This window comes from Hypanus sabinus, chromosome 26, assembly GCF_030144855.1.
Source record: "Hypanus sabinus isolate sHypSab1 chromosome 26, sHypSab1.hap1, whole genome shotgun sequence".
NCBI lineage: Eukaryota > Metazoa > Chordata > Chondrichthyes > Myliobatiformes > Dasyatidae > Hypanus > Hypanus sabinus.
The window spans coordinates 16,227,134-16,249,199 of record NC_082731.1 but is presented as its reverse complement, the minus strand read 5'-3'; the positions used below and the strand labels follow the sequence as shown (position 1 = coordinate 16,249,199).

The window sequence follows — 22,066 nt, the reverse complement described above, 5'->3', positions numbered from 1 at the left end:
CCCTTCTTCCCTGTTCTTGTTAACTTTACGTGTCGTTCCTCACACAGCCGCTTTGATTCAAAACACTACTCTCCTCTAAAATATGAGAGCAGAATGGCGGGTAGATGTTCGACGGAGCAAACCGGGGCCAGCATAAGGCAGGGCTTTGGAGCCCCAGAAAGTGATGGTGGGGTGTCTGTGGGGAGGAGGTTGGGCTACAAAAGAAACATTTGAAGCTGATTGGTGTAAAAAAAAAGAGCGGTTTTAATTCTGCAAAATGCTGGACGAAGTCAACAGGTCAGACAGCATCTATGGAGAGGAATAAACGGTCGAAATTTTGAGCTGAGATGCTACACCATACTGGTGGCTGGTGAAGATTTTCGGCCTGTAGCCTGCATAGATGCTGCCAGAGCTGCTGAGTTCGTGTAGCATTTTGTGTGCGCTGTTCGATTATTTCCTCGAGCTGCAGAAGCCCTTGTGTGTTTACTTTATATCTGCATGTGTAAGTGTGACTTTGACTTTAACACACTGAGAGCTTGTTAGTGTGGAGTATATGGTTTGTTGGACTTTGCTGCGTTAAAGGAACAACTGTGTTCTCCATATAAGAACATAGATTGGTTGTGAGGCATGTGGTAGGGGGAACGGGAGCTTGCAGACAGCTCGAATGGCACTTTGGTTGCCCAGAAATCTCCGCGCTTCAGGGCTCGCTGTCTGTGACATCCCGACTGAATGCGCATGCGTAGAGGTCGCCGACGGTTGACGAAAGTCGCGCAGACACTCAGTGGACCGACGGTTCCGGGTGAAGTTCTGACGAAGGGTCCCGGCCCGAAACGTCGACTGTTTTTCTCCCCCCACAGATGCTGCCTGGCCTGCTGAGTTCCTCCAACATCTTGTGTTCCGGAAGATCGGCAGCAGGTAGGAGCAGGGTTGCGGGTGGGGCTTTCAGTGGCACCAACAACAGTTCCAGTCCATTCCCTTCCTTTCCGCCCTTCGATCCGGAACCAGGCCCCAGGGAGTTTCCCGCTGAGCAGGGACGGTGTCACTTTGCGCGCATGCGCGTCGCTGCAGACAGATGGGTTTCTCGCTCGCGGGGTTTTCTGGGTAGATTCGCAGCCATGTTGGCGCTGCCCCCCCCCCCCCCCCCCATCTGGCGGATGGATCTCTCAAACACATCCGAGCTCCAGCTATCTAAACCAAAGGGTTAGGAACTCAGAACCAAAGTTTATTTCTGAGTTAATCTTGGATGAAGACTGACAAATGAATTACGGAACATTTAGATCAGTTCCAATGTTGGAACCAGTTGACGTTGAAATCTTGGGAACATGCTTCGTGAGACTGAGGCTTTAAAGAAAGTTTCCAGCCAATTAAGCTATCAATGACTGTTGAACAGGAGAAAGAAACAACAAAATCCTTGCATCATCTTTAATCCTTTAGGACCTGGGTGAAGGTCAAGTTATAGGGTATACTAAGGTTAATAGGTTTCTGATTAATCAGGGCACCAGTGCTTACGAGGGGTAGACAGCAAAATGGGGCCAAGAGGGATGATGGATCAGCTTTGATGGTTGGCAGAACAGACTCGATGGACTGAATGGCCTAATTCTGCTCCTATGTTTTGTGGCCTTATGGTTTTTCCCTTTGTCTGTGGTTTATTCAAGAAAAGATGAAGAACGATTGTATATCAGTGGCACAGGTAGTTCAGTGATATATACTTCTTACTTTATGATATTATGTCTTTTTACATCTACAGAGATGATTCAAAGTCCTGTGACAGTTTCACTTTATGTTCCAAATTTCAGGTGTCTATGAAGAACAGATTATCAGGCAAAGTATCAGTATTCACACCTGAGATGGTTGCTGTCATTTTCGCTTTGAAATGGATCACAGAAGTATGCCCTGATTATGTACTTCTGTACTCTGATTCATTCTCAGTTTTGACACCTATTAAAACAGGCATTTCATATTCTTCTGGAGATTGGACAACATCTGTTGAGGCTGCAGGGTCTAGACTTGTATACACATTTCTTATGGGTCCCTCCCCACGTTGAGGTTGAAGGAAATGAGGTGGCAGACATTCTTGCCAAGTGATCACCTAAAATTGAGGCTGTAAACGTAGTGGTGCTTTTGCAAAAGGGGGAGATGAAAGCCATGATTAGAAAGTGTGTACAATTAGTGTGGCATTAAAATTGGGATCAGCAAAAGAAAGGAAGGTGGGAACTCAGTTGGGAGATGCTTATAACGGGGGGGGGGGGAGAAAGTTATACTTACATGTCTAGGTATTGGACTTACTAGGTTGAATAATTCCTTATTTGGAATTAATATGCATGATATGGGCACTTATAGGCAGTGCACTTATCAAGAAATGGTGCAGCATATTTTGTTTGTGGTGCAAAGGAAACATCTAATTGCTAAATTGAAATCCATGCAGCAGACACAGTTTAACACGGAACATTTGTTCAGACGTTACTGCCACCACAATGTGTATAAGCACATATTTGACGCTTTGAAATGTGTTATACATTTTGTTATCATTTGGGGATTTTTAAGGGGTATACTTCCTGTCTTTTTGCTCCACACTCCAACCCAGTAAATGGCAGTAGTGCTCCTGTTTTGGTGTGCCAATTACCATTAAACTTACAAGAAGAAGCAGGTAGGAGTGTGTTGTAATGGAAGTGAGAAAGGTTCTTTGGGTCTCAAGGCAACAGCTCTGGACACACAATTTTAACAATAAGGAGTTTATTTATAAGGGGAGAAAAGCTTGGGGACAACACAGTATTCGTACAAATGCCCTTAGAATAGAAGAGCGTGGGAAAAGTCGGGACTGGGAAAACGGTGTGGGGACAGAGTACAGGTACACATACAAGCAGGGGAAAAGTAACTACAATACTTGCCCCCCTTTGACTCTGGGCAAGCACGGTTCTTTGCTAAAGGGACAACAATAAACGCTCCCACAGCCCTATTCAATGCACACTTTACCTGGAGCGAAGCAGGGTGGTCCCTCGAGGATGGCAAAAGAGAGAGAGCCAACCACATGTAGCACCTTTTATAGGTCAGGGGGTCAATGGCTTGGTGCTAGACAGGTTAATCCAATTAAGGTGGCCAGTGGTTAAGTGTGCATTGATTAGTTGGGGGTGGGGGGGGGCGAAATGTTGACTAGCAGGTGGTGTGACCTCCAACCAGGTGAGGGCAGTGCTGTCACAGGACAGGAACGACTCTGGTTACAGAGTGGGGCCCTGGGAGCAGGTTTCATCAGTACTAGACACACTGGCCATGCAGCCCGACGCAATCCCAGTTCTCTCCTCCTCTCTCTGCCCATGATCCATACCTGGGACCTGGGGAATCTACTGCTGATGAGTGAAGGCGCCAGCCAGTGCCATTTTCACTGCACTCAATTATTGCTGAGACCATGACAGATAGATAGGTATCTAGTTTGCAGAGCTTTCTGGGTAGAGGGGCAACCATGAGTGACGTTTGCAGTGCTTTCCCTGCCAGTCTGTAGGGTGTGTTTGTAAGTGCAGACAGAGAGGCAGGGCACTGCTGAGCTTAAGCTGACTAAGTCCCAGGATCGGGAACCCAGAACAAAAATACATTTTCCAGTTAATCTTGAATGAAGAGTTTCCAGGGAACCTTTCAGATAAACGGATTAACGAACATCGAGATCAGTTCTGATGTTGAAATCTTGGTAAATAGTGTGTTTAGTTGAGACTCCCCTCACCTTCTTACTCTGACTCCACATCTTCGTTTTCTCCAGCCCGGCTGAAGGGTCCCGGCCCGAAACATCGACTGTTTACCCTTTTCCATAGATGCTGCCCGGCCTGCTGAACTCCTCCAGCATGTTGTGTGTGTCGTTCCACAGGTGTGGGCTCACTTTCAGGGACTCTGCAGAAAATGCCCTGTGCGTCATCATGTCATGCGCGATTTGTACTTTTTTTCCCACACATTGGGCATTTTGGTGGTCTTTGAAGAGGGCATGTTTTTAAGCGGGTTCTATTGTGTTTATTTGTTTTGGGGCTGTCTGCAGGAAAACCAATCTCAAGGTTCTATGGGGTACACATACTTTGACAATATACGTACTTTGAACTATGAACTTGCACTTGCCTTAACAAGTGTTGCAAAGAAAAGACACACCCTACATCAGCTTTGATTCTTTAGGAAATCACCTTTGTTCAACCTCCTCTGTTTCTGGGCATTTCTACCCATGACAACATGTTTTCGATCCATTTTCTCCAAGTGGGTAATGACATCAAATACCTTTGTCTAAGGTAACTAATGACCTGTAGCTTTCACTTCACAACGTGCCTCAAATCAATGATCTCTGATGAGAAAGACTAATGCTCTTCCCTTCATACTCATTGGCATCGTCATCAATGAGTTCACCACTGCAAATCACCAAGTCTCAAGGATCAGCCATGTAATATCATGTGATCTTTGTGTAGTGCTGCGGGACATACCCAGAACTTGAAATGGTTCTAATAGAGAGAGACAAACTGAGCAAGCTTGTAGATGAAAGGTGGACAGAAATTATCCATTCTGACAGAGACAGAAAATGATAGTCTGGCCGCCCGGTCTGTGCCCAGTCAGAAGACGAGTTTTTCGTCGACAGATCTCTCCACAGACACTGAAACTATCTTGTCTGAAATGCTCTCGTTCACCCACTGATGACTTTTGAAAATCTTTTTACAGGTTGGAAACGGCAAAGGATTTGCAAACGGAAATCTCAAACACAGCAACACATCAGTTCTCTGTGTGTCCAGATATTTCCTTAACACCAGTATATTTGCCATCGACCCTTGGAGATGAAGGCACTGCTGGAAAGGTGCTATGTGTCTGAATGAAGTTTTCAGTTTCAACTCAGTGAAATCCCCTGGAACCGGGGTGCTGAGAACACACCAGCATTTGTTCACCAGAGATCAGTTCTTCAGCTGGATTGATTTGACACGGGATTCACTATGACTAACATCGGACTTGGTGAATTGTCGGACAATTGATAGCAGGGAGATATCACTGACCTGCTCTTAATGTGGAAAGGTATTCGCTCACTCATTCCACCCACAGTCACACCAGTGAGTTCACACTGTGGAGAGGCCATTCACCTGCTCTGTGTGTGGGAAGCAATTCACTCACTCAGCCCACCCACAGTCACACCAGTGAGTTCATGACGGAGACAAATGCTCCATGTCTGGGAAGAGAATCACTCTGTTATCTGATCTGCTGACACACACACACTGAGGAGAGGTGTACAACATTTTCTCTAAATGTAGGAAGGGTTTCCCTCGTAAATTCCATCTATAGCCACACTGGTCAGTTCACACAGGAGAGAGACTGTTCCCCAGCTCAGACTGTGGGAAGGGTATTATCCAGTCATCTCAACTGAAGGTATCTCAACGAGTTCACACTGGGGTGAGACATTCACCTGTTAAGGCTGTGGGAAGGGACTCACATAGTCTTTCCACGTACAGACACACCAGTCAATTCACACTGGGGAGATGCCATTCACCTGCACAGAATGTGGGAAGGGATTCACTCGGTCATTCCAACTGAAGGTACATAAGCGAGTTCACACTGGGGAGAGGCCGTTCACTTGCTCAGACTGTGGGAAGGGATTCACTCAGTCCTCCCACCTACAAGCACACCGGCGAGTTCACAGGGGGGAGAGGCCATTCACCTGCTCACACTGTGGGAAGGGATTCACACAGTTATCCAACCTACAGACACACCAGTCAATTCACACTGGGGAGAGACCGTTCACCTGTTCAGACTGTGGGAAGGGATTCACCCGGTCATCTGACCTACTGGCACATCAGTCAGTTCACTCCGGGGAGACGCCATTCATCTGCTCAGACTGTGGGAAGGCATTTACCCGATCATACCACCTGCAGAGGCACCAATCAGTTCACACGGGGGAGAGGCCATTCATCTGTTCTGTGTGTGGGAGGGGATTCACTCAGTTATGCCATCTACTGTCACACCAGTCAGTTCACACTGTGGAGAAGCCATTCACCTGCTCAGAGTGTGGGAAGGGATTCATTCAGTCATCAGACTTACTGTCACACCAGTCAGTTCACACCGGGGAGAGGCCGTTCACCTGCTCAGACTGTGGGAAGGGGTTCACTCGGTCATCTGAGCTGCTGGCACACCAGCGAGTTCACACTGGGGAGAGGCCGTTCACCTGCTCAGACTGTGGGAAGGGATTCACTCACCCATCACAATTGAAGATTCATCAGCGTGTTCACACTGGGGAGAGGCCATTCACCTGCTCAGAGTGTGGGAAAGGATTCACTCGGTCATCTGACCTTCTGGCACACCGGGCAGTCCACACTGGGGAGAGGCCGTTCACCTGCTCAGTTTGTGGGAGGGGATTTACTCAGTCATCTCAACTGAAGGTACACCAGCGAGTTCACACTGGGGAGAGGCCGTTCGCCTGCTCTGAATGTGGGAAGGCATTCAAACGGTCAAGTCACCTACAGACACACCAGTCAGTTCACACTGGGGAGAGACCGTTCACCTGCTCAGACTGTGGGAAGGGATTCACTCGGTCATCTGACCTACTGGCACACCAACGGGTGCACACTGGGGAGAGGCCGTTCACCTGCTCAGGTTGTGGGAAGGGATTTACTCAGTCATCTCAATTGAAGGTACATCAGCGAATTCACACTGGGGAGAGGCCGTTCATCTGCTCTGAATGTGGGAAGGGATTCATTCAGTCATCCAGCCTTGTGAAGCACTACCGAATTCACACTCGGGAAAGTGTTTAAATAAGCAGCCTGCTGGATATTTAACCCTCACAGTTTCTGAATCCAGAGACAGGTACAAAAGTGACAATTGTTGCCAAACAGTGCAATGTCTGCTGCGTCTCATCGCACCCAGTGCTCCCCCCTTGTCATTGGCATGGCAGGAGTTTCTCCAGCTGGTGTTCAGCTTTGATCTGACTGGAATTTAGTAACCTGTCTCTGTGACAAATAAACGAGTTCTATTTTAAACTCTGTCTCAGGTACTTTGTGAATTTACAGGCCACCCACTATATAGTGGGGAGTCAAGTCAGCTCAGTTTGTTACTACTCGTGTTTCTCTTCCATTTTAAATCATTCCTGCTGTTCACCTCTTGCTCTCTCTGTGGTGATGGGCTCCAAGTCATTACCGCTCCGTGGCTGAAGGGCTTTCTCTTGAATTTCCTGCGTAACTTTCTGGAGACTGGAGAAGAAGACCATCTTACTGCTGTTGTGTCTGACACGTTCTTTGTGCCACAAATCTCTGGGCTGAGGAAGAATGACATTGATTGTTATTCTCCTTCTTCCCAGCTCTTGGACATTACAGGGAATTTTCTGTGCATTTAAAGGGCTGTGTATCACACAGCTGGTTGTTAGGATATAGCATGATCCTCTGAAAGCAGAGTGAGAAAGCATTAGTTGGATATTCAATTTAAGAAGGTCAGGAACCAGTGACGGTTCTGGACTGTGGTGGGGTAACAGCATATGCTCTGAAGCAGGGGGTGTGGCAACGAATGAGAAAGTCACAAAATTCACAGAGAAGAAGAAATAGGTTGACTGTCACTGTTGACACACCTAATGCTTATTGACATTGACTTTATTGTAGGTGGGAGTTTGGTTTGCTAATATCATAAAAATATTGACTGGATTGGTGCCATTTAGTGTGGGGGGGGGGAGACGATGATTGTAAACGATTTCAATGGTGCCGTTGTTAGCCAGAAATCTGAGCTTCAGAATGTACTACCACTGCAAATGGTGAAGGGTGTGCATGCACTCCGCGGGAACTGGCTCCAGGAATGGGAGCAGTGGACTTCCTAGGCGCAGAGGACATTGAGCTATCTAAATCTAAAGATTTGGGACTCGGCCCAAAGATATGCTTCCAAGTTTTCCTCGCATGAAGAACTTATTGTGTCTCTTTCTGATAAGTAGATAAACAATTTTCTACCAATTGGAGTGGAGCATTGAGATCAGGTCTGATATCCTGAACCATTTGATGTCCATACCTCGGTAGTTAACGGGAATAGTTGAGACTGGGGCATAAAAGAAAGAACTGCATCCAAGTTCCAGTGAATGAAAATGCCTATTAGAGCAACATGGGAAACATTATCTCCTTGCATTACCTTTAGTTCTTTAGCAAATCATCTCAATTTGCCGTACGTCCTCTGCTTCTGGACCCTTCTGCCAAATGAGACAATTATTTATTTTATTCTTTCTGGGTACATAACCACCCCTATCTTGGGTAACAGGTGACCTGTAGCATTCACACCAGAAAGGTGCACAGATTAACCATCTCCAATGAGAAATCTAATCACTGTACCTTGGCATTCATTGGCATTGGCCTAGTGGGTAAGGCATCAGACTAGTAACCTGAAGGTCACTGGTTCGAGCCTCAGCTGAGGCAGCGTGTTTGTGTCCTTGAGCAAGGCACTTAACCACACATTGCTCTGTGATGGCACCGGTGCCAAGCTGTATGGGTCCTAGTGCCCTTCCCTTGGACAACATCGGTGGCATGGAGAGGGGAAGGCCTGCAGCTTGGGCAACTGCCGGTCTCCCATACAACCCTGCCCAGGCCTGCACCCTGGAAACTCCAGGCGCAGATCCATGGTCTCTCGAGACCGGTGGATGCCACCGTTGTCAATGATCTCAGGGTCACAGTGATTAATAATCTCCAGGAGCAGCCGTGTAAATACCGTGTGCTCCTAGTAGAGTAGTGGGACATGTCCAGAACTTTTAAACTACAGCAATGAACAGAGACAACTGGGACAACATATCATTGAGAGATTATGTGTAGGCTTGACCCATTATGATACAGTCAGGGAATTTGATGCTGAGCCCAGATGCCTAAACCGTGATGAGATAGAAGATGAGGATGATGTAGTGAATCCCTCCCACGCTTCTCATCTAACTTGTGTGAAGCCTCACTATAACAGGGTGATATCACTCACCTTGGAGACTAAAACCATCTCACCTGCAGTGCTGTTCTTCGCCCAGTGGTGTATTTTGTAAACATCTTACAGTGTAGAAAAGACAAGGGATTTCTGTAAGCACATCAATTCATCAGTCTGTGAATATCAATTTACCAACACTTGAATACCATCAATGTTTGAATGAGGAGGAGGAGATGCTTGAGAAGACAGCACACCAGCAGCATCAAGGAGAACTCGAGCATGTGTCAGTTCAAGTCTAGTGTCGATAAACCAATCTGGAGATAAATATTACAACACCAACAAATCTGTTGATCCTTGAAAAAGAAGGCATATCTCACCCCAGCTTGAATTTGTGCCTGAACTGAAGTTCTCCTTGAAGCCCATTGGATACAGGAGCATATTGAAGAGTATATCTGAACTCTGCTTAAAGTATGGGAGGGATTCACTACATCAACTGACCAGACGAGCGCAGGAAGGGGTTCAGTCGTTCATCTAGCTCGCAAACACACCAGCGAGCTCACACTGGGGAAGGGTCATTCACCTGATCTTTCTCTGCGAAGGCATATATTCCAAGCTACAGAACCAACAGTGAATTCACGGTGTGGAGAAGCCATCTCCTTGTTCAGTGGGTGGAAGGGATAAACTCAGTAATCCAGTCTGGAGATACACCACTAGTTCACACCACATTCTCCTGGACTGACTGTGGGAAGATCCATTCAGTTGTTCCAGCTGAAGACACGTCAGAGAATTCACACTGGGGAGAGGCCATTCAACTGTGGGATGGGATTCATTCAGTACTCTGCCCGTGTGAAGGAATTTCTCTGGCCATCCCACCTGTAGACACACCAGCGAGACAACAGTGTGGAGAGACCATTTACCTGCTCCGACGGTGGGAAGGGATTCACTCAGTTGTCCCGCCTTGCGACGCGATAGCAAGTCCACACTGAGAGGCTGCACACCTGTCCTGTGTGAGCAAAGAGGCTGACTTGGTCATCCGTCCTGCTGAAACACCAGCAAGGGCAGACAGGGGAGGCAGTTTAAATAACTGTGTTCAATTACTAAATCCATTTGCAAGTGTAAGAATGTTGTCAGATTCTGTGTTATCGCTGCTGTTCATCACATCCGGGACTGAACCCTGGTCACTGGGCTCGGGAGGGGTTTGTCCTGATGACATTGGCCTTTAATTGGACTGGAGATACAGACTGTGAATCCGTTAAAAAAAACAATTCTATTTTTAAACTTGTGTTTCCGATCCTTTCTGACTCCACAGCATACCCAATTACCCAATATACAGTAAAGAGGACTCTCTTCCCCTCTGGTCCCTGTCAGTGTTCCTGATCAGCACCCTATCGTGATGTTCTTGTCTCTCCCTCTCTCTCTCTCTCTCTCTGTTCTCTCAGCTTCCCCTTCAACCCATCCCCGCCGCTCCCCTCAGTCTGTCCCTGTAGTGATGTTCTTGTCTCTCTTTCTCTGTTCCCCTTCAATCCATCCCCGCCGCTCCCCTCAGTCTGTCCCCGTAGTGATGTTCTTGTCTCTCTCTGTGTTCCCCTTCAGTCCATCCCTGCCGCTCCCCTCAGTCTGTCCCTGTCGTGACGGTCACCGCTCTGGGTAAAGTGACGTCACCGATCACCTGGTCTCCGACAATTTGCGCTCGCTCTTCCTTCAAACTTTATTTACCCGTGTCCCTGTCTCAGGATTGTTATTTTTAAGGATATAGATCAAATGATATCTTGTGTAACTTCTAATCCCTCATTAGCATACACAGTACACCAACCAGGTTTAATGTCACTGGCGTATGCCATGAAATTTGTTGATTTGCTGTAGGGGATCATTGTAATTTAAAATAAACTATTTTACAGTAAGACACATATTCACACACATTCGTACGGATAGTAATAACCTACAAAATTGCATACTTTTTACAAACGGAGATTCTGAATACACAGCACAAATGCTGATAATGCTTTCAATGTAGCGCCAAAATACCCCTACCCAAAAAAAGCAAAGGAAAAGTTTTATGATAATTTCTTGTACTTTCAGAAATACTGAGCAACGTGTCAAAAGTTGGACAGAAACCGAGCAGTAGAAAGTAAAAAAAAAGTGACGTTTAAAAAATGGCCGCCAATGAAAAGAATCGGACCCATTCCTGTCTTATTTTGCTTTATTTCACCGTTTCTAGCAATGATAGTGCTTTATTGTGGTATAAAACGTGAGTGGGAATACCCGCAGCGTGCATCTTATCGCCAGAACTATGAGCGATTGTTTCATGACGTCATGACATCCTGTTGTGACGTCATGACGCATTAATAGTATTTTAATAGTTATTGTCACTGCTAATCCAAATGTCTTATTGTTTCAATCAATTTAGGTTTCCCTATCAATGTTCTCTTTGACTGTGACTCCACATTTGAGGTTTTAGCGCTCCCTAAACTACAGTTTATGCAAACGAAGATGTCAATGTAGATGACCTGTTCGCAATAGGAAACGGCAGAGTCAGGAAGAGGGACGGACACGCTGTTTTCTCGTATTCGCACAAAAGGCGTTCGAAAGTCAAGACACGGGCATCCAGCAGGGCAGTCAAAGTTGCTGAATACCGAGCCATAGATCCTGCGTTGTTATTCCAGAGGTTGCTAGTAGTGTCACAGACAGGTCATCTCTGGCTAGACGAACTCTGTCCATATTCCATGTCTTTGTTTGAAGCAAAGAACACCTTGCGCCGGCCGGATAAGCCTACAACTGGCAGAAGTGATAAAGAACTATGTCACCTCCAAATCGGACAATGCCGTCACACAGACGGTCCCAGTGACAGATCACTATGTTATAGATGGGGGATCACTTCTGCACCGCTTAAACTGGACGGAGGGGTGCACTTACAGTTCAATTGCAGATGACTACGCCTCATTCTCTGTCAAACACTATGCCAGAGCCACTGTAGTGTTTGATGGTTATGGGTTGGGCCGAACATAAAGGACTGTACTCAGCAGTGTCGAAGTAGAAATCCGAATGCGAACAAGGCGAACATTACAGGGGCGACAAAATCTGTTGGAAAAGAAGGAGGACTTCTTGTCGAATGAGGCAAACTAGCAGGCAATTATCCAGCTGATCGTGGAACGTCTGCGAAGTGATTCAAGCTGAAGGAGATGCCGACGTTGAGACCGCAAAAGCAGCCGTCACGGTGTCTGCTTTCAAATCTGCCACTCTCGTCGGGGAAGACACAGATCTCCTCGTACTCCTGCTCCACCGTGTCGCGGTAACAAACTGCACTGAACTCCATTTCCGCTTGGACAAGGCGAATTCAAACGTCGGTAATACCAAGGTCCTTCAGCAGATACTCGGAGAGTCGGCTTGGAATGATCGATGGTTTCTCCACGCCTTCACCGGAAGCGACTGAACGTCCAGAGTATTTGGGATCGGAAAGAAGTCGGGGTTCCAAAGAATCAAAGGGAATTGGAGACCGTTCCGCAGCGTTCTGTTCAGCAAAGTCGGGATGTTGTGGAGACCGACGGCTGCAGGGCAATGGTGCCGTTGTTCAATGGAAAGCACAGCGGCTCCCTGGCATCTATCAAGACCGCAATGTAAAAAGGTTCATGGGAATGGTCAACTGCATGGGAAAATTCATACCCAATCTTTCGGAACAGCCTGCTCCGCAGAGGCAGAAAAGAAAAGGGAATGGAGTTGGAATCATGAGCAGGAGAAGACATGGCAAAACCTGAAAGAAGTGCTCACCAAAGCACCTATGGTGAAATTCTGTGAAGCTGAGAGACCCATCAAAATCTCATGTGATGATTCTCAAGCAGGCTTAGGGGCAGTATTACTCCAGAATGGCTACCAGTGGCATATGCATCTCGATCATTATCTGATCCAGAAATAAGTTTTGCCCAAATTGAAAAACTGCTCAGTATTATGTTTGCTTGTGAGGGATTTCATCAGTTTGTGTCAGGGCAATCTATTGATGTTGAAACTGATCAGAAGCCTCTGATTGCATTATTTCCCAAACCTTTAAGTGACTGTCCTTTGCAAATTCAGCGAATGATGATCAAATTGCAAAGATATGTACTGAATGTGTCATACACACCTGGAGAATTCATGTACATGGCTGACACACTTTCCAGAGCTGTGGATCCAACAACAAAAGACGGTCACAGGGACGCTGTTGATGTTCAGACATTCGTTGATATGATCATAGAGACTGTACCTGTTGCTCCCGAAAAGTTGGAACTGCTGCGTCTTGAGACAGAGAAGGACAAAATTCTCAGTCAGGTAATACAAGTGTTGATGGCTGGATGGCCAGATAATATGCATGGCTGTAACTCAGTAGGATAAGAATATTGGAACCACAGATCAGAACTGTCTGTTGTGGATGGGAGATTGTGTAAAGGTAGCAGAATTGTGATTCCTAAAAGTCTCCGAAAAGAAATACTTGGGAAAATTCATGAAGGCCACGTAGGTATTGAAAGATGTAAGAGAAGGGCGCAGGAAGTGATGTTCTGGGCCAGGATGAATCAAGAAATTGCAGAATTGGTGTCTTCTTGTCAAATATGCCTTAAATACCAACCTAGCAACCCTAAGGAGCCACTGCATCCGCATCCTAGTCCTCAGAGACTTTATCAGACGGTAGGCGTTGATCTTTTTGAAACTGACAAAGATTATCTATTAGTAACAGATTACTACTCATCGTCTCCTGAAGCATGTGGTCTGAGCAGAACGACTGCAGAGAATATAATCACATGCATGAAATCAGTTTTTTCCAGACATGGTGTTCCTGATGAAGTTTTCACAGACAATGGTCCACAATTCAATGGTGAATGAATGAGACATTTTGCTCAGGAATGGGGCTTTGTTCATGCAACATCTAGTCCATCTTTTCCTCAGTCCAATGGATTGGTTGAGAAGTCGGTAGGAATGATCAAGAAACTGATGCAGAAAGCAAACGATAGTGGAAGTGATTTTCATAAAGCTTTGTTAGCTTATCGCAGTACTCCACTTGAATGTGGATTTTCACCCGCTCAGCTGTTGATGGGACGCCGTTTGAGATCCAATCTGCCAATAGATGAGAGCCTTCTGAGAACAGAGGGAGGTGAACAAGTGAAAAGATTGAAAGATGAACACAAAGCAAAGCAGAAAACATACTTTGACAGATGCTCTTGTCCATTTCCTGAACTGCACCAAGGAGATGAAGTGAGGACGCAAGACAAAATGAACCCATGGACACAGGAAGCTACAGCACTTGAAGAAGTTCAACCCAGATCATACATGGTCTAAATAGAACAAGAAGCAGTGTCAAGAAGAAATCGCAAAGACCTCAAGAAAGTCAACTTCAGAGTTTCAGTTAACTGATGCAGACCAGACAAAACATGGAATTGACAACTAAATACAAGAACTATGTGAATCACTGAGAAGGTCTACTTGTGTTCATAAACCCCCAGAGAGACTGATAGAGACATGTTAAATCAGGCATTTGCTCTAGTCAATGTTACTAATTGTTTTTCTTTTTAAGGAAAGGAAGATGTGGTGATATGACGTGTAAGAACGTGATTGGAGAGAGTTCTGAGCATGCAAACATGGGATTGTACACATGTTGTGGTTGTTGTTAAATAAAAGTTCTATTTCTTCCAGAAGATGGTTCTTTATTAATAACCCACGGTACATATTATTATAAAGAACACAACAGTAGTTACCCTTGAATTGCAATACGGTTACTACTGTGTATAAAACAGTCTATACAGCGGGGGGTGGGGGGGGGGGGACCACTGCTCACGGAAATCCTCCATATGCCCACCACGACCACACGCTCCCTCTCCAAGGGCACAGACGTATCCCCGGAAAAGGGGCAGGCAGTCGGCCCAGGCAGCACCTTACAGCCTACGCCGCCTAGACCTGTGAATGGCCACCTTGGCCAGGCCCAGGGCCGAGCCCACCAGGAGATCGTCCTCTCGCCCCGCCCCCTTCCGAGCTGGGTGCCCGGAGATGGGGAGGGCGGGACTAAAGTGCAGCCAGAACCACAGCAAAAGCTCTCTGATTGACGGATATTTGAGTCAATAACGTGACTTCCGGCTGTGCCTTTGGTGCTGAGTGAATGCTCTCATTTCCTTGTTTGCTGCCCACCTCATCTCCAGCCACCCCTCATGCCAAACCCCAGCTACTTCCAGGAAAGCCAAGGGCTCTCGGCCCTTGAGAGACACTTCGGCAGCAGGCAGCGAGGGGAATGCCGGTCTCTCCGGATCTTTCTCTGCGGCAATTAAGCCTGGGTAAAGATTTGGGGTGGGGGAGGGAACGGGTGATGGCTGGATTGAAGGACACACACAGACACAGACACTCCTCATATGCAAGCACGTCGTTCACCACATCACCGCAACACATACAGGCACATCACTGTGACCCACATTATTACACCCCTACTCAGTCTACCAGTCCCCTAGGAACCCCCTCTCCCCTCTCCTTTCTCCTGTTTTCACTGGTTATCTCTGTACGACCATGGGGTATAGGAGCAGAATTAGGCCATTTGGCCCAGTGAGACTGCTCCGCCAGTTCATGGTGGCTGATTTATTAACCCTCTCCACTCCATTCTTCCTGTAACCTTTAACGCTCGGACTAATCAAGAACCTATCAAACTCCACTTTAAAGATACTCGAACCCTTGGCCGCCACAGCAGTTTGTGGCAATGAATTCCACAGATTCACTACCCTCAACCTAAAGAAATTCCTCCTCATCTCTGTTCTAAAAGGATGTCCCTGTACTTTAAGGCTGTGCCCTCTGGTCCTAGATTCACTCACTACAGGAATCCTCCTTCCCACATATACAATATTCAGACCTCTCAGTGTGTAACCCAGAAGGGGAGGAATGGGGCGCCCCCTATTTCTTTCTCCCATAGTTCACTCTGCTCTCTTATCAGATTCCTTCCCCTCCAACCCTTTACCCTTTCAACCTATCTCCTCCCAACATGCTACTTCATCTGTCCTCCACCGCCCACCTGGCTTTACCTATAACCCTCCAGCTTGTACCCCTTCCTCTCCCTGTCGTAAGGGGGGTGAAGGGAATGGACCCAAAATCAGGACACAGACACTGAACTACCAGGAACAGGACTAGGCGTGAGAATGAAGCAAGGAAAACAGGGAAGAAAGGACACTGGACATGACACAGGCCCGGGACGAGACAAGGATTCCGGGCCTGGGCTAGGACTTGACTAGGATAGTGGAACCAGGACATGGAACTGGGAACTAGGAGCCTGGGCTTGGGCTCCGAGACAGGGACTGGACAAGGACACAGAACCTGGGTCTCGACTGGGGCTCGGACTCCAGAACCAGGTGAGGACATGCCGTGGCTACAGGATGAGGAGAGGCAACAGGACTGGACGTGGGACTCATGGACAGGACAAGAGAACCCCAGCACCAGGCTGGGCAAGGTACTCCTGGGCTGAGCGAGGCACATGGACAGAATGAGAACACAAAGCCGTGGCTTGGACAGAACAAGGACCTTGGATGTGAGACTCATGGACAGGACAAGGGAATCCCAGCACCGGGTTGGGTAAGGAACTCCTCTGCTGGGCGAGGCACATGGACATGACGAGAACACAGAGCCTTGGTCGAGGCAGAAACAGGAACGTGGAACACCGAGCAGGGACCACTCCTTGGATAAGGGACGTAGGGCCGGGACTCATCTCACAGAACGCTGAACATGACGAGTCAGAACCCAATGCCAGGTAGCGGCAAAACAGCCAGACCTACCTAGCGGAGGCGAGGACACAGACAGACAGTTCCAAATAGGGCGAGGCAAGGCTCCAGGCAGAGACAAGGTGAGATGAGGCAAGGCTCCAGGCAGAGGCAGGAAGGTGAAGGGAAGTGATACAGACAGGGGTTTGGACAGGAACAAATCAGCATCCAGAGGCTGAAGCTATTTATGAAGTCACCCCAAACGAGAATCAGCTGTCTAAACGGAAACTGGGGAAACCCGGAAAACCTGGAATAAGGAACGTGGACCGGAACGTGAACAGGTATGCGGATTTTACGGACCGGATCATGACACTCCCCCTCCCACCTTCTTATTCTGGTTTCTTCCCCCGTCATTTCCAGTTCTGATTAAGGGTCTTGGGCCGAAACATCCACTGTTCATGAACTGCCACAGATGCTGCCTAATCTGCTGAGCTCATCCAGCTTTCTGTATGTGTTGCTCTGGACTTCGAGCATCCACGGATTCTCTTCATAGGCGGTCAATATACTACCTAACCCTAAAAGAATTTGCCAAAAAATGTTTTATGATTATTTATTGTACTATTCAATGTGGAGAACAGGCTATCAAAAGTTGGCCAATTTTGGCACACGGGAAAGTCTCCGTACTTGACGTCAAAAACAAGATGGCCGCCAGCAGAAAAATGTCAAAAATCTGACTGATAACCATCAAATTGCAAATTTGTTAAACCTGATGTTTATTGAATGCTCTTTTCACCAGTATTTTTTTTTCAAACGACAATGTACTCAATAGCAGAAACCGTCAATAGGTCAGGACGCACACCCTCAGTGCTGATGATATCACCCACAAAGGTAAGTTCAGTCACTCCGAGCTGATGTTTGCCTTTATTCAACTTGAGGTTTGCTTTGCATGTTGCTTCAAAGACTTGTCTGAGTCTGGCGTCGTGCTCTCGTTTAGATGATCCCCAAACAATAATATCGTCCGTGGTAGCACCTATGCCCTCAATGTGCTCATATAACATGTGAATGGTTTTATGGTACTCTTCAGGAGCTGATGCAATTCCAATCGGAATCCGATGAAAACAGTATCTGACAAAAGGAGCGTTGAAAGTACACAACTTTGAACTAAGTTCATCTGGTTTAAGTTGCCAGAATCCAAAGGATGCATCTAATTTACTAAAGTACTTTGCATTAGCAAACTGTGACATAATTTCTTCACGAGTCGGCAATTTGAAATGCTCTCTTTTAATGGCTCAATTGAAGTCTCTGGGATCTAAGCAAATCCTCAGTTTTTCATTTTTCTTATTGACCCATTCAGTCGGTTCATCAATTTTTTTATGACTCCCAGCCATTCCATTCTGTCAAGCTCTGATTTCAGTTGATGACGTAATGCAAAAGGCACTTTTCTACGTGAATGTACTACGGGTGCCACTGTGTTGTCAATTTTAATCGTGTGCTCTCCTGGAAGACAACCAAGCCCTTTGAACAAGTCCTCATACTCTTTCATCAAGTCACTGTATTCTGACTCTGTGTCACTGTCCAGGACTATTACTCTCTTTTCACCAAATTCAGTCTCTCACAGGCAGATAAACCCAGTATTGACGGTACATCCTTTGGCACCAACACAAATGACAGTGTGTGCACAATATTTTTGTGTGACACTTTCGCCACACATATTCCTTTAACTGGAATGTCTGCACCTGAATACCCAGTCACTTTTATATTTGTCTGATGTAACTTTGGTCTTGGCTTTAATGCATTCAACTCAGATTCTGCAAGAACATTTTCTTGTGCTCCAGTATCCAGTTGAAACAGAATATTGTTTTGGTTCACTTGCAATGGAATAGTCCAGTCATTCCTACTTCGTTTGTTTTCACAAAGCACATCTATATAAAACTCGTCAGGTTCATTTTCAAGCACTGCATTTACTTGCTTTATTCTCTTTCTACTTCTGCAGCAGCGTGAAAAATGATTACTCTTAACGCAGTCGTTGCACATGTAGGGCTCTCAGTACCATTAACTGTAGTGTTAGCTGTTCAGGCTAACAAAATGGCTTCTCTGTATGCTGTAATGGGTCTCTGTAGCTGGAGTGTTTGGGTTATAGTTGCAGCGAGGGGGGAACTAACCAATGGAGAATTGTTATGCTATCTTGTATGTGTGAGCTGAGTGGGAGTTTGCGGTCTTTTTCGGGAGGCGAGTGGGGAGGACGGACGTGTGAGGAGCGGACGGCGGTTCCAGAGCGACGGATACTGGACGTCGGCGGATCGGACGGCGGCTGAAGGCTCGGAAGGTCATTGTGGATGGAACCGGAGGCGTGAGCACCAACGTAATAAAATATGATGTTACTGATTTGGCGCTTTTAGGTTATCTGTTTCTACTAACCCGTCACAAAGAAATAATGATATTATTGACTCGTCTTTGGTGTATTGTCTGATATTTGTGTGCTGGGGGGGGGTATTGCACCATATTCACACCGAAGTATTGCACTATTGGCGGGCCGACGGCGGTTCACCCTAGGCGAACGGGGTAAACTGGGGGCATGAATGCCATGCATATTTTCCCATACGCTGGACACGGTTTTGGCCGGTGCTGCCGCCCATGACGTCTGTCGGTTTTGCTGTCGTTTTATTATGTTCGCACTTCCTCACAGCGTCCACGTCGCAGCTCTCGGTGAAAAGTTCTTCAGCCTGTGACGTTACGGTTCCCGAAGCTTAGCAGAGCATCAGACCTTTTTCCAAGTCTAAGTCTTGTTCCCTTAACAGTCTTCCTCTCAGACCTTTATCAAGCAATCCTGTCTTTAATGAGAGAATCAGTCAATTCTCCAAACTCGCATGTTTTACTCCGGTGACTCAACTCAGTAACATCTTGATCAACAGTTTCACCAGCTCTCTGCGTACCTGCTCTTCGTACAATTCAAAGCGTTGCTTAAGTTTTCTCCAGGTCTCAGCTACGTTCCCTGACAATCGAAGAGTCAACAGAGGATGCAAACCTTCCACTTGCAAAACTGTTAGCAAACGTCAAAACAGTTCGAACTCTTTTTTCAGAAAATTGTTTTCGATTGACCCGTGTGAGGAAACGTATTATTCTTCCAGACAGACTTCTGAAACCATGTTGTGTTCTTTATATTCATACTTACCCTGGGTTACCAGTAAAGAAACATCTTCTGGAAGATGTGGAACTTCTATTTAACAACAACCACAATGTCTTTCCAATACCATGTTTCTCGATCTTTCTATCATTCCTGCGCATGCTCTGAACTCTCTCCGATCATGTTCTTACACGTCATATCGCCACGGGGGGGGGGGTCGACACAGGGGAGGCTGGGGGAAGGGTAACCTGGTGTTGTGGTGGGATGAGGGCAATTCGTACAGAGACAGGGGGCCGAATGGGCGTTCAAGAGGCCAAGCTGAGTCAGGAACGGGGCTTCCTTTAGACGGGGCGGGCCAGAGGTGGGTGCTGAGGGTGGAGGGCGACACACTACTGCAGAGCTGTGGAGGCAAAGGGGAAACCCAGGAGGGACAGGTAAACAGGACTGAGTGGGGAGGGGTGGGGTAATGGGAGTGCAACTTAGAGAGTGGGGGAATGGAGAAGAGATGACGGAGATGTGGTAAGTGTGGGTGGGGGGGAGGGTAGGACCGAGTGAAGGTGGGAGATGGAAAGGGAGTGACCCAAAGAGGGGGTGAGAGGGAAATGGCAACCCACAGGTAGGTGTGAAGGATGGTAAGTGGGCCAAGAGGTGGAGGGGGGAAAGGGGCATCCAGGACACAGGCGTGAGGGGAACCCAGAATCGGGACTGAGGGTGGAGAGGCAGGGCTAAGTAGGCAAGGGAGAGACCAGAGGAGAGGGTGCAAGACTGTGATAGTCAGAGGGTGGAGGGTGGAGTAACCCAGAGACGGGGGCGAGGGGGTGACATTGAACAAGTTAGGAGGAAGAGACAGAGGGACAGACAGGGGGAATGGGGGATCCCAGACCTGCATGAATGAGGGAAGGAGACGGTGATGCAAAGAAGGTATGGAGGGAGGGTGGATGGGGAATGAGATATTGCAGAGATAGGGGAGCGATAAGGTAGCGACCCATTGGCAAAGGAAGTGGTGGGTTTAAGCGAGGAGGGGGAAGGGGCGTCCCAAAGATGGCGATGGGGGGGGAATAGGGGACAATCAAGAGACAGGAGCAATGGAAAGGGAAACCCAAAGATGGATTGGGGGGGGGGTAACCCAGAAAGGTTGGGAAGGGGCAAAGCCAGTGGGGGGAGGGACGTTGCAGAGGCGGCAGTAGCCGGAAGGGGCAAAAGAGATATGGGGCTGAGGAGCAAGAGCTGACCCAGAAACGGGGGGACGTTGGGGGAAATAAGCCGATTTGGAGAAGAGCAAGTGGGATGGGGTGACAAAGACACGGTGAGGAGGGCTGTGGGAAGGGAGGAAGGGGGTCTACCTGGAGAGGGGCAACACAGAAACAGGGGTTGAGGTTAGAGTTTAATGTAAGTTTTACTATCAGGGTCCGTGTACAGAATGTCATAGGATATCGCCCAGAGATTCATTCACTTGCGGGCATTCACAGTAAGTACAAAGAAACACAACAGCATATGAGAAAAAACTGCATATAACAAGGACAGACAAACAACCCGTGTGCCAAAGACAACAAATTGCGCAAATACAGAAAGAAAAACCAAACAATAATAAATAAACAATATTGATAACATGAGTTGTAAAGTCCCAGAAAGACAGTCGCGAGTTTGCGGGATCAGTCCAGCGCAGGGTGAGTGAAGATATCTTCTCTGGGTTCAGGAGCCTAATGATAAAACTTGTTTTGGAATCTGTGGGACCTTAGGGGGGAAGGGGTGACCCCCAGGTAGGTTTGAGGTTGTGGTGGGGGGGGGGGGCGGAAGGAAGTGGCCAACAGACTGCGGAGACAGGGAGTGTGGGGTACTGGACTCGGGGCAGGGAGGTGGGCTTGGAGACCGGGACTGAGGGTGGAGGGCCGACCCAGAGATCCAGAGCTGAGGGGGAATGTGGATAGGCAGAGACAGGTAGGGTGGATGAAGAGGGAGTGAGGACATAAAGACAGGGAGACGGGAACGAGTGACGACCCAGAGACGTGGGGCTGAGGGGTAAGAGAGTGACCCAGGGACGGGAGAAGTGGTGCTAGGGTACGGGGCAACTCAGAGATGGGGTAAAAAAAAGGGAACAGGGCATCACACAGATGAGTGAGTGGATGGAGGTTAGGGGAGGAATGGAAAGGGGGAAACCAAAAGCGGGTCGGGGCGTGAAGGGGTGACCCGGGGGGAGAGTGGGCAATACCAGTCGGGTGAAAGGGTTAGCAGGGAGGGCGTAAGGGATGAACAACGATCAGGGGATTGTGGACTGACGGGGAGGAGGGAAGTGGGGCGTGGTTGGAGAAGGGAGCAATCCAGAAACATGGAGGACGATCCCGAGGCAGAGGAAGGTGTAGGGTGGGGTGGGAGGGGTGTAAGGGGGCAAACCAGATATGGTGAT

General features: G+C 47.6%; 1 protein-coding gene across 1 annotated transcript; it reads left to right on the top strand.

Annotated features, from left to right (window-relative positions):
* The first annotated feature begins 722 nt into the window (after positions 1 to 722).
* On the top strand, positions 723 to 6,778 carry LOC132381835 (zinc finger protein 229-like). Its single transcript, XM_059951449.1, has 2 exons — positions 723 to 894; positions 4,660 to 6,778. Exon 2 carries the CDS (start codon positions 5,463 to 5,465, stop codon positions 6,729 to 6,731), a length of 1,269 nt encoding a protein of 422 aa, XP_059807432.1. The 5' UTR covers positions 723 to 894; positions 4,660 to 5,462; the 3' UTR covers positions 6,732 to 6,778.
* Positions 6,779 to 22,066: the final 15,288 nt, after the last annotated feature.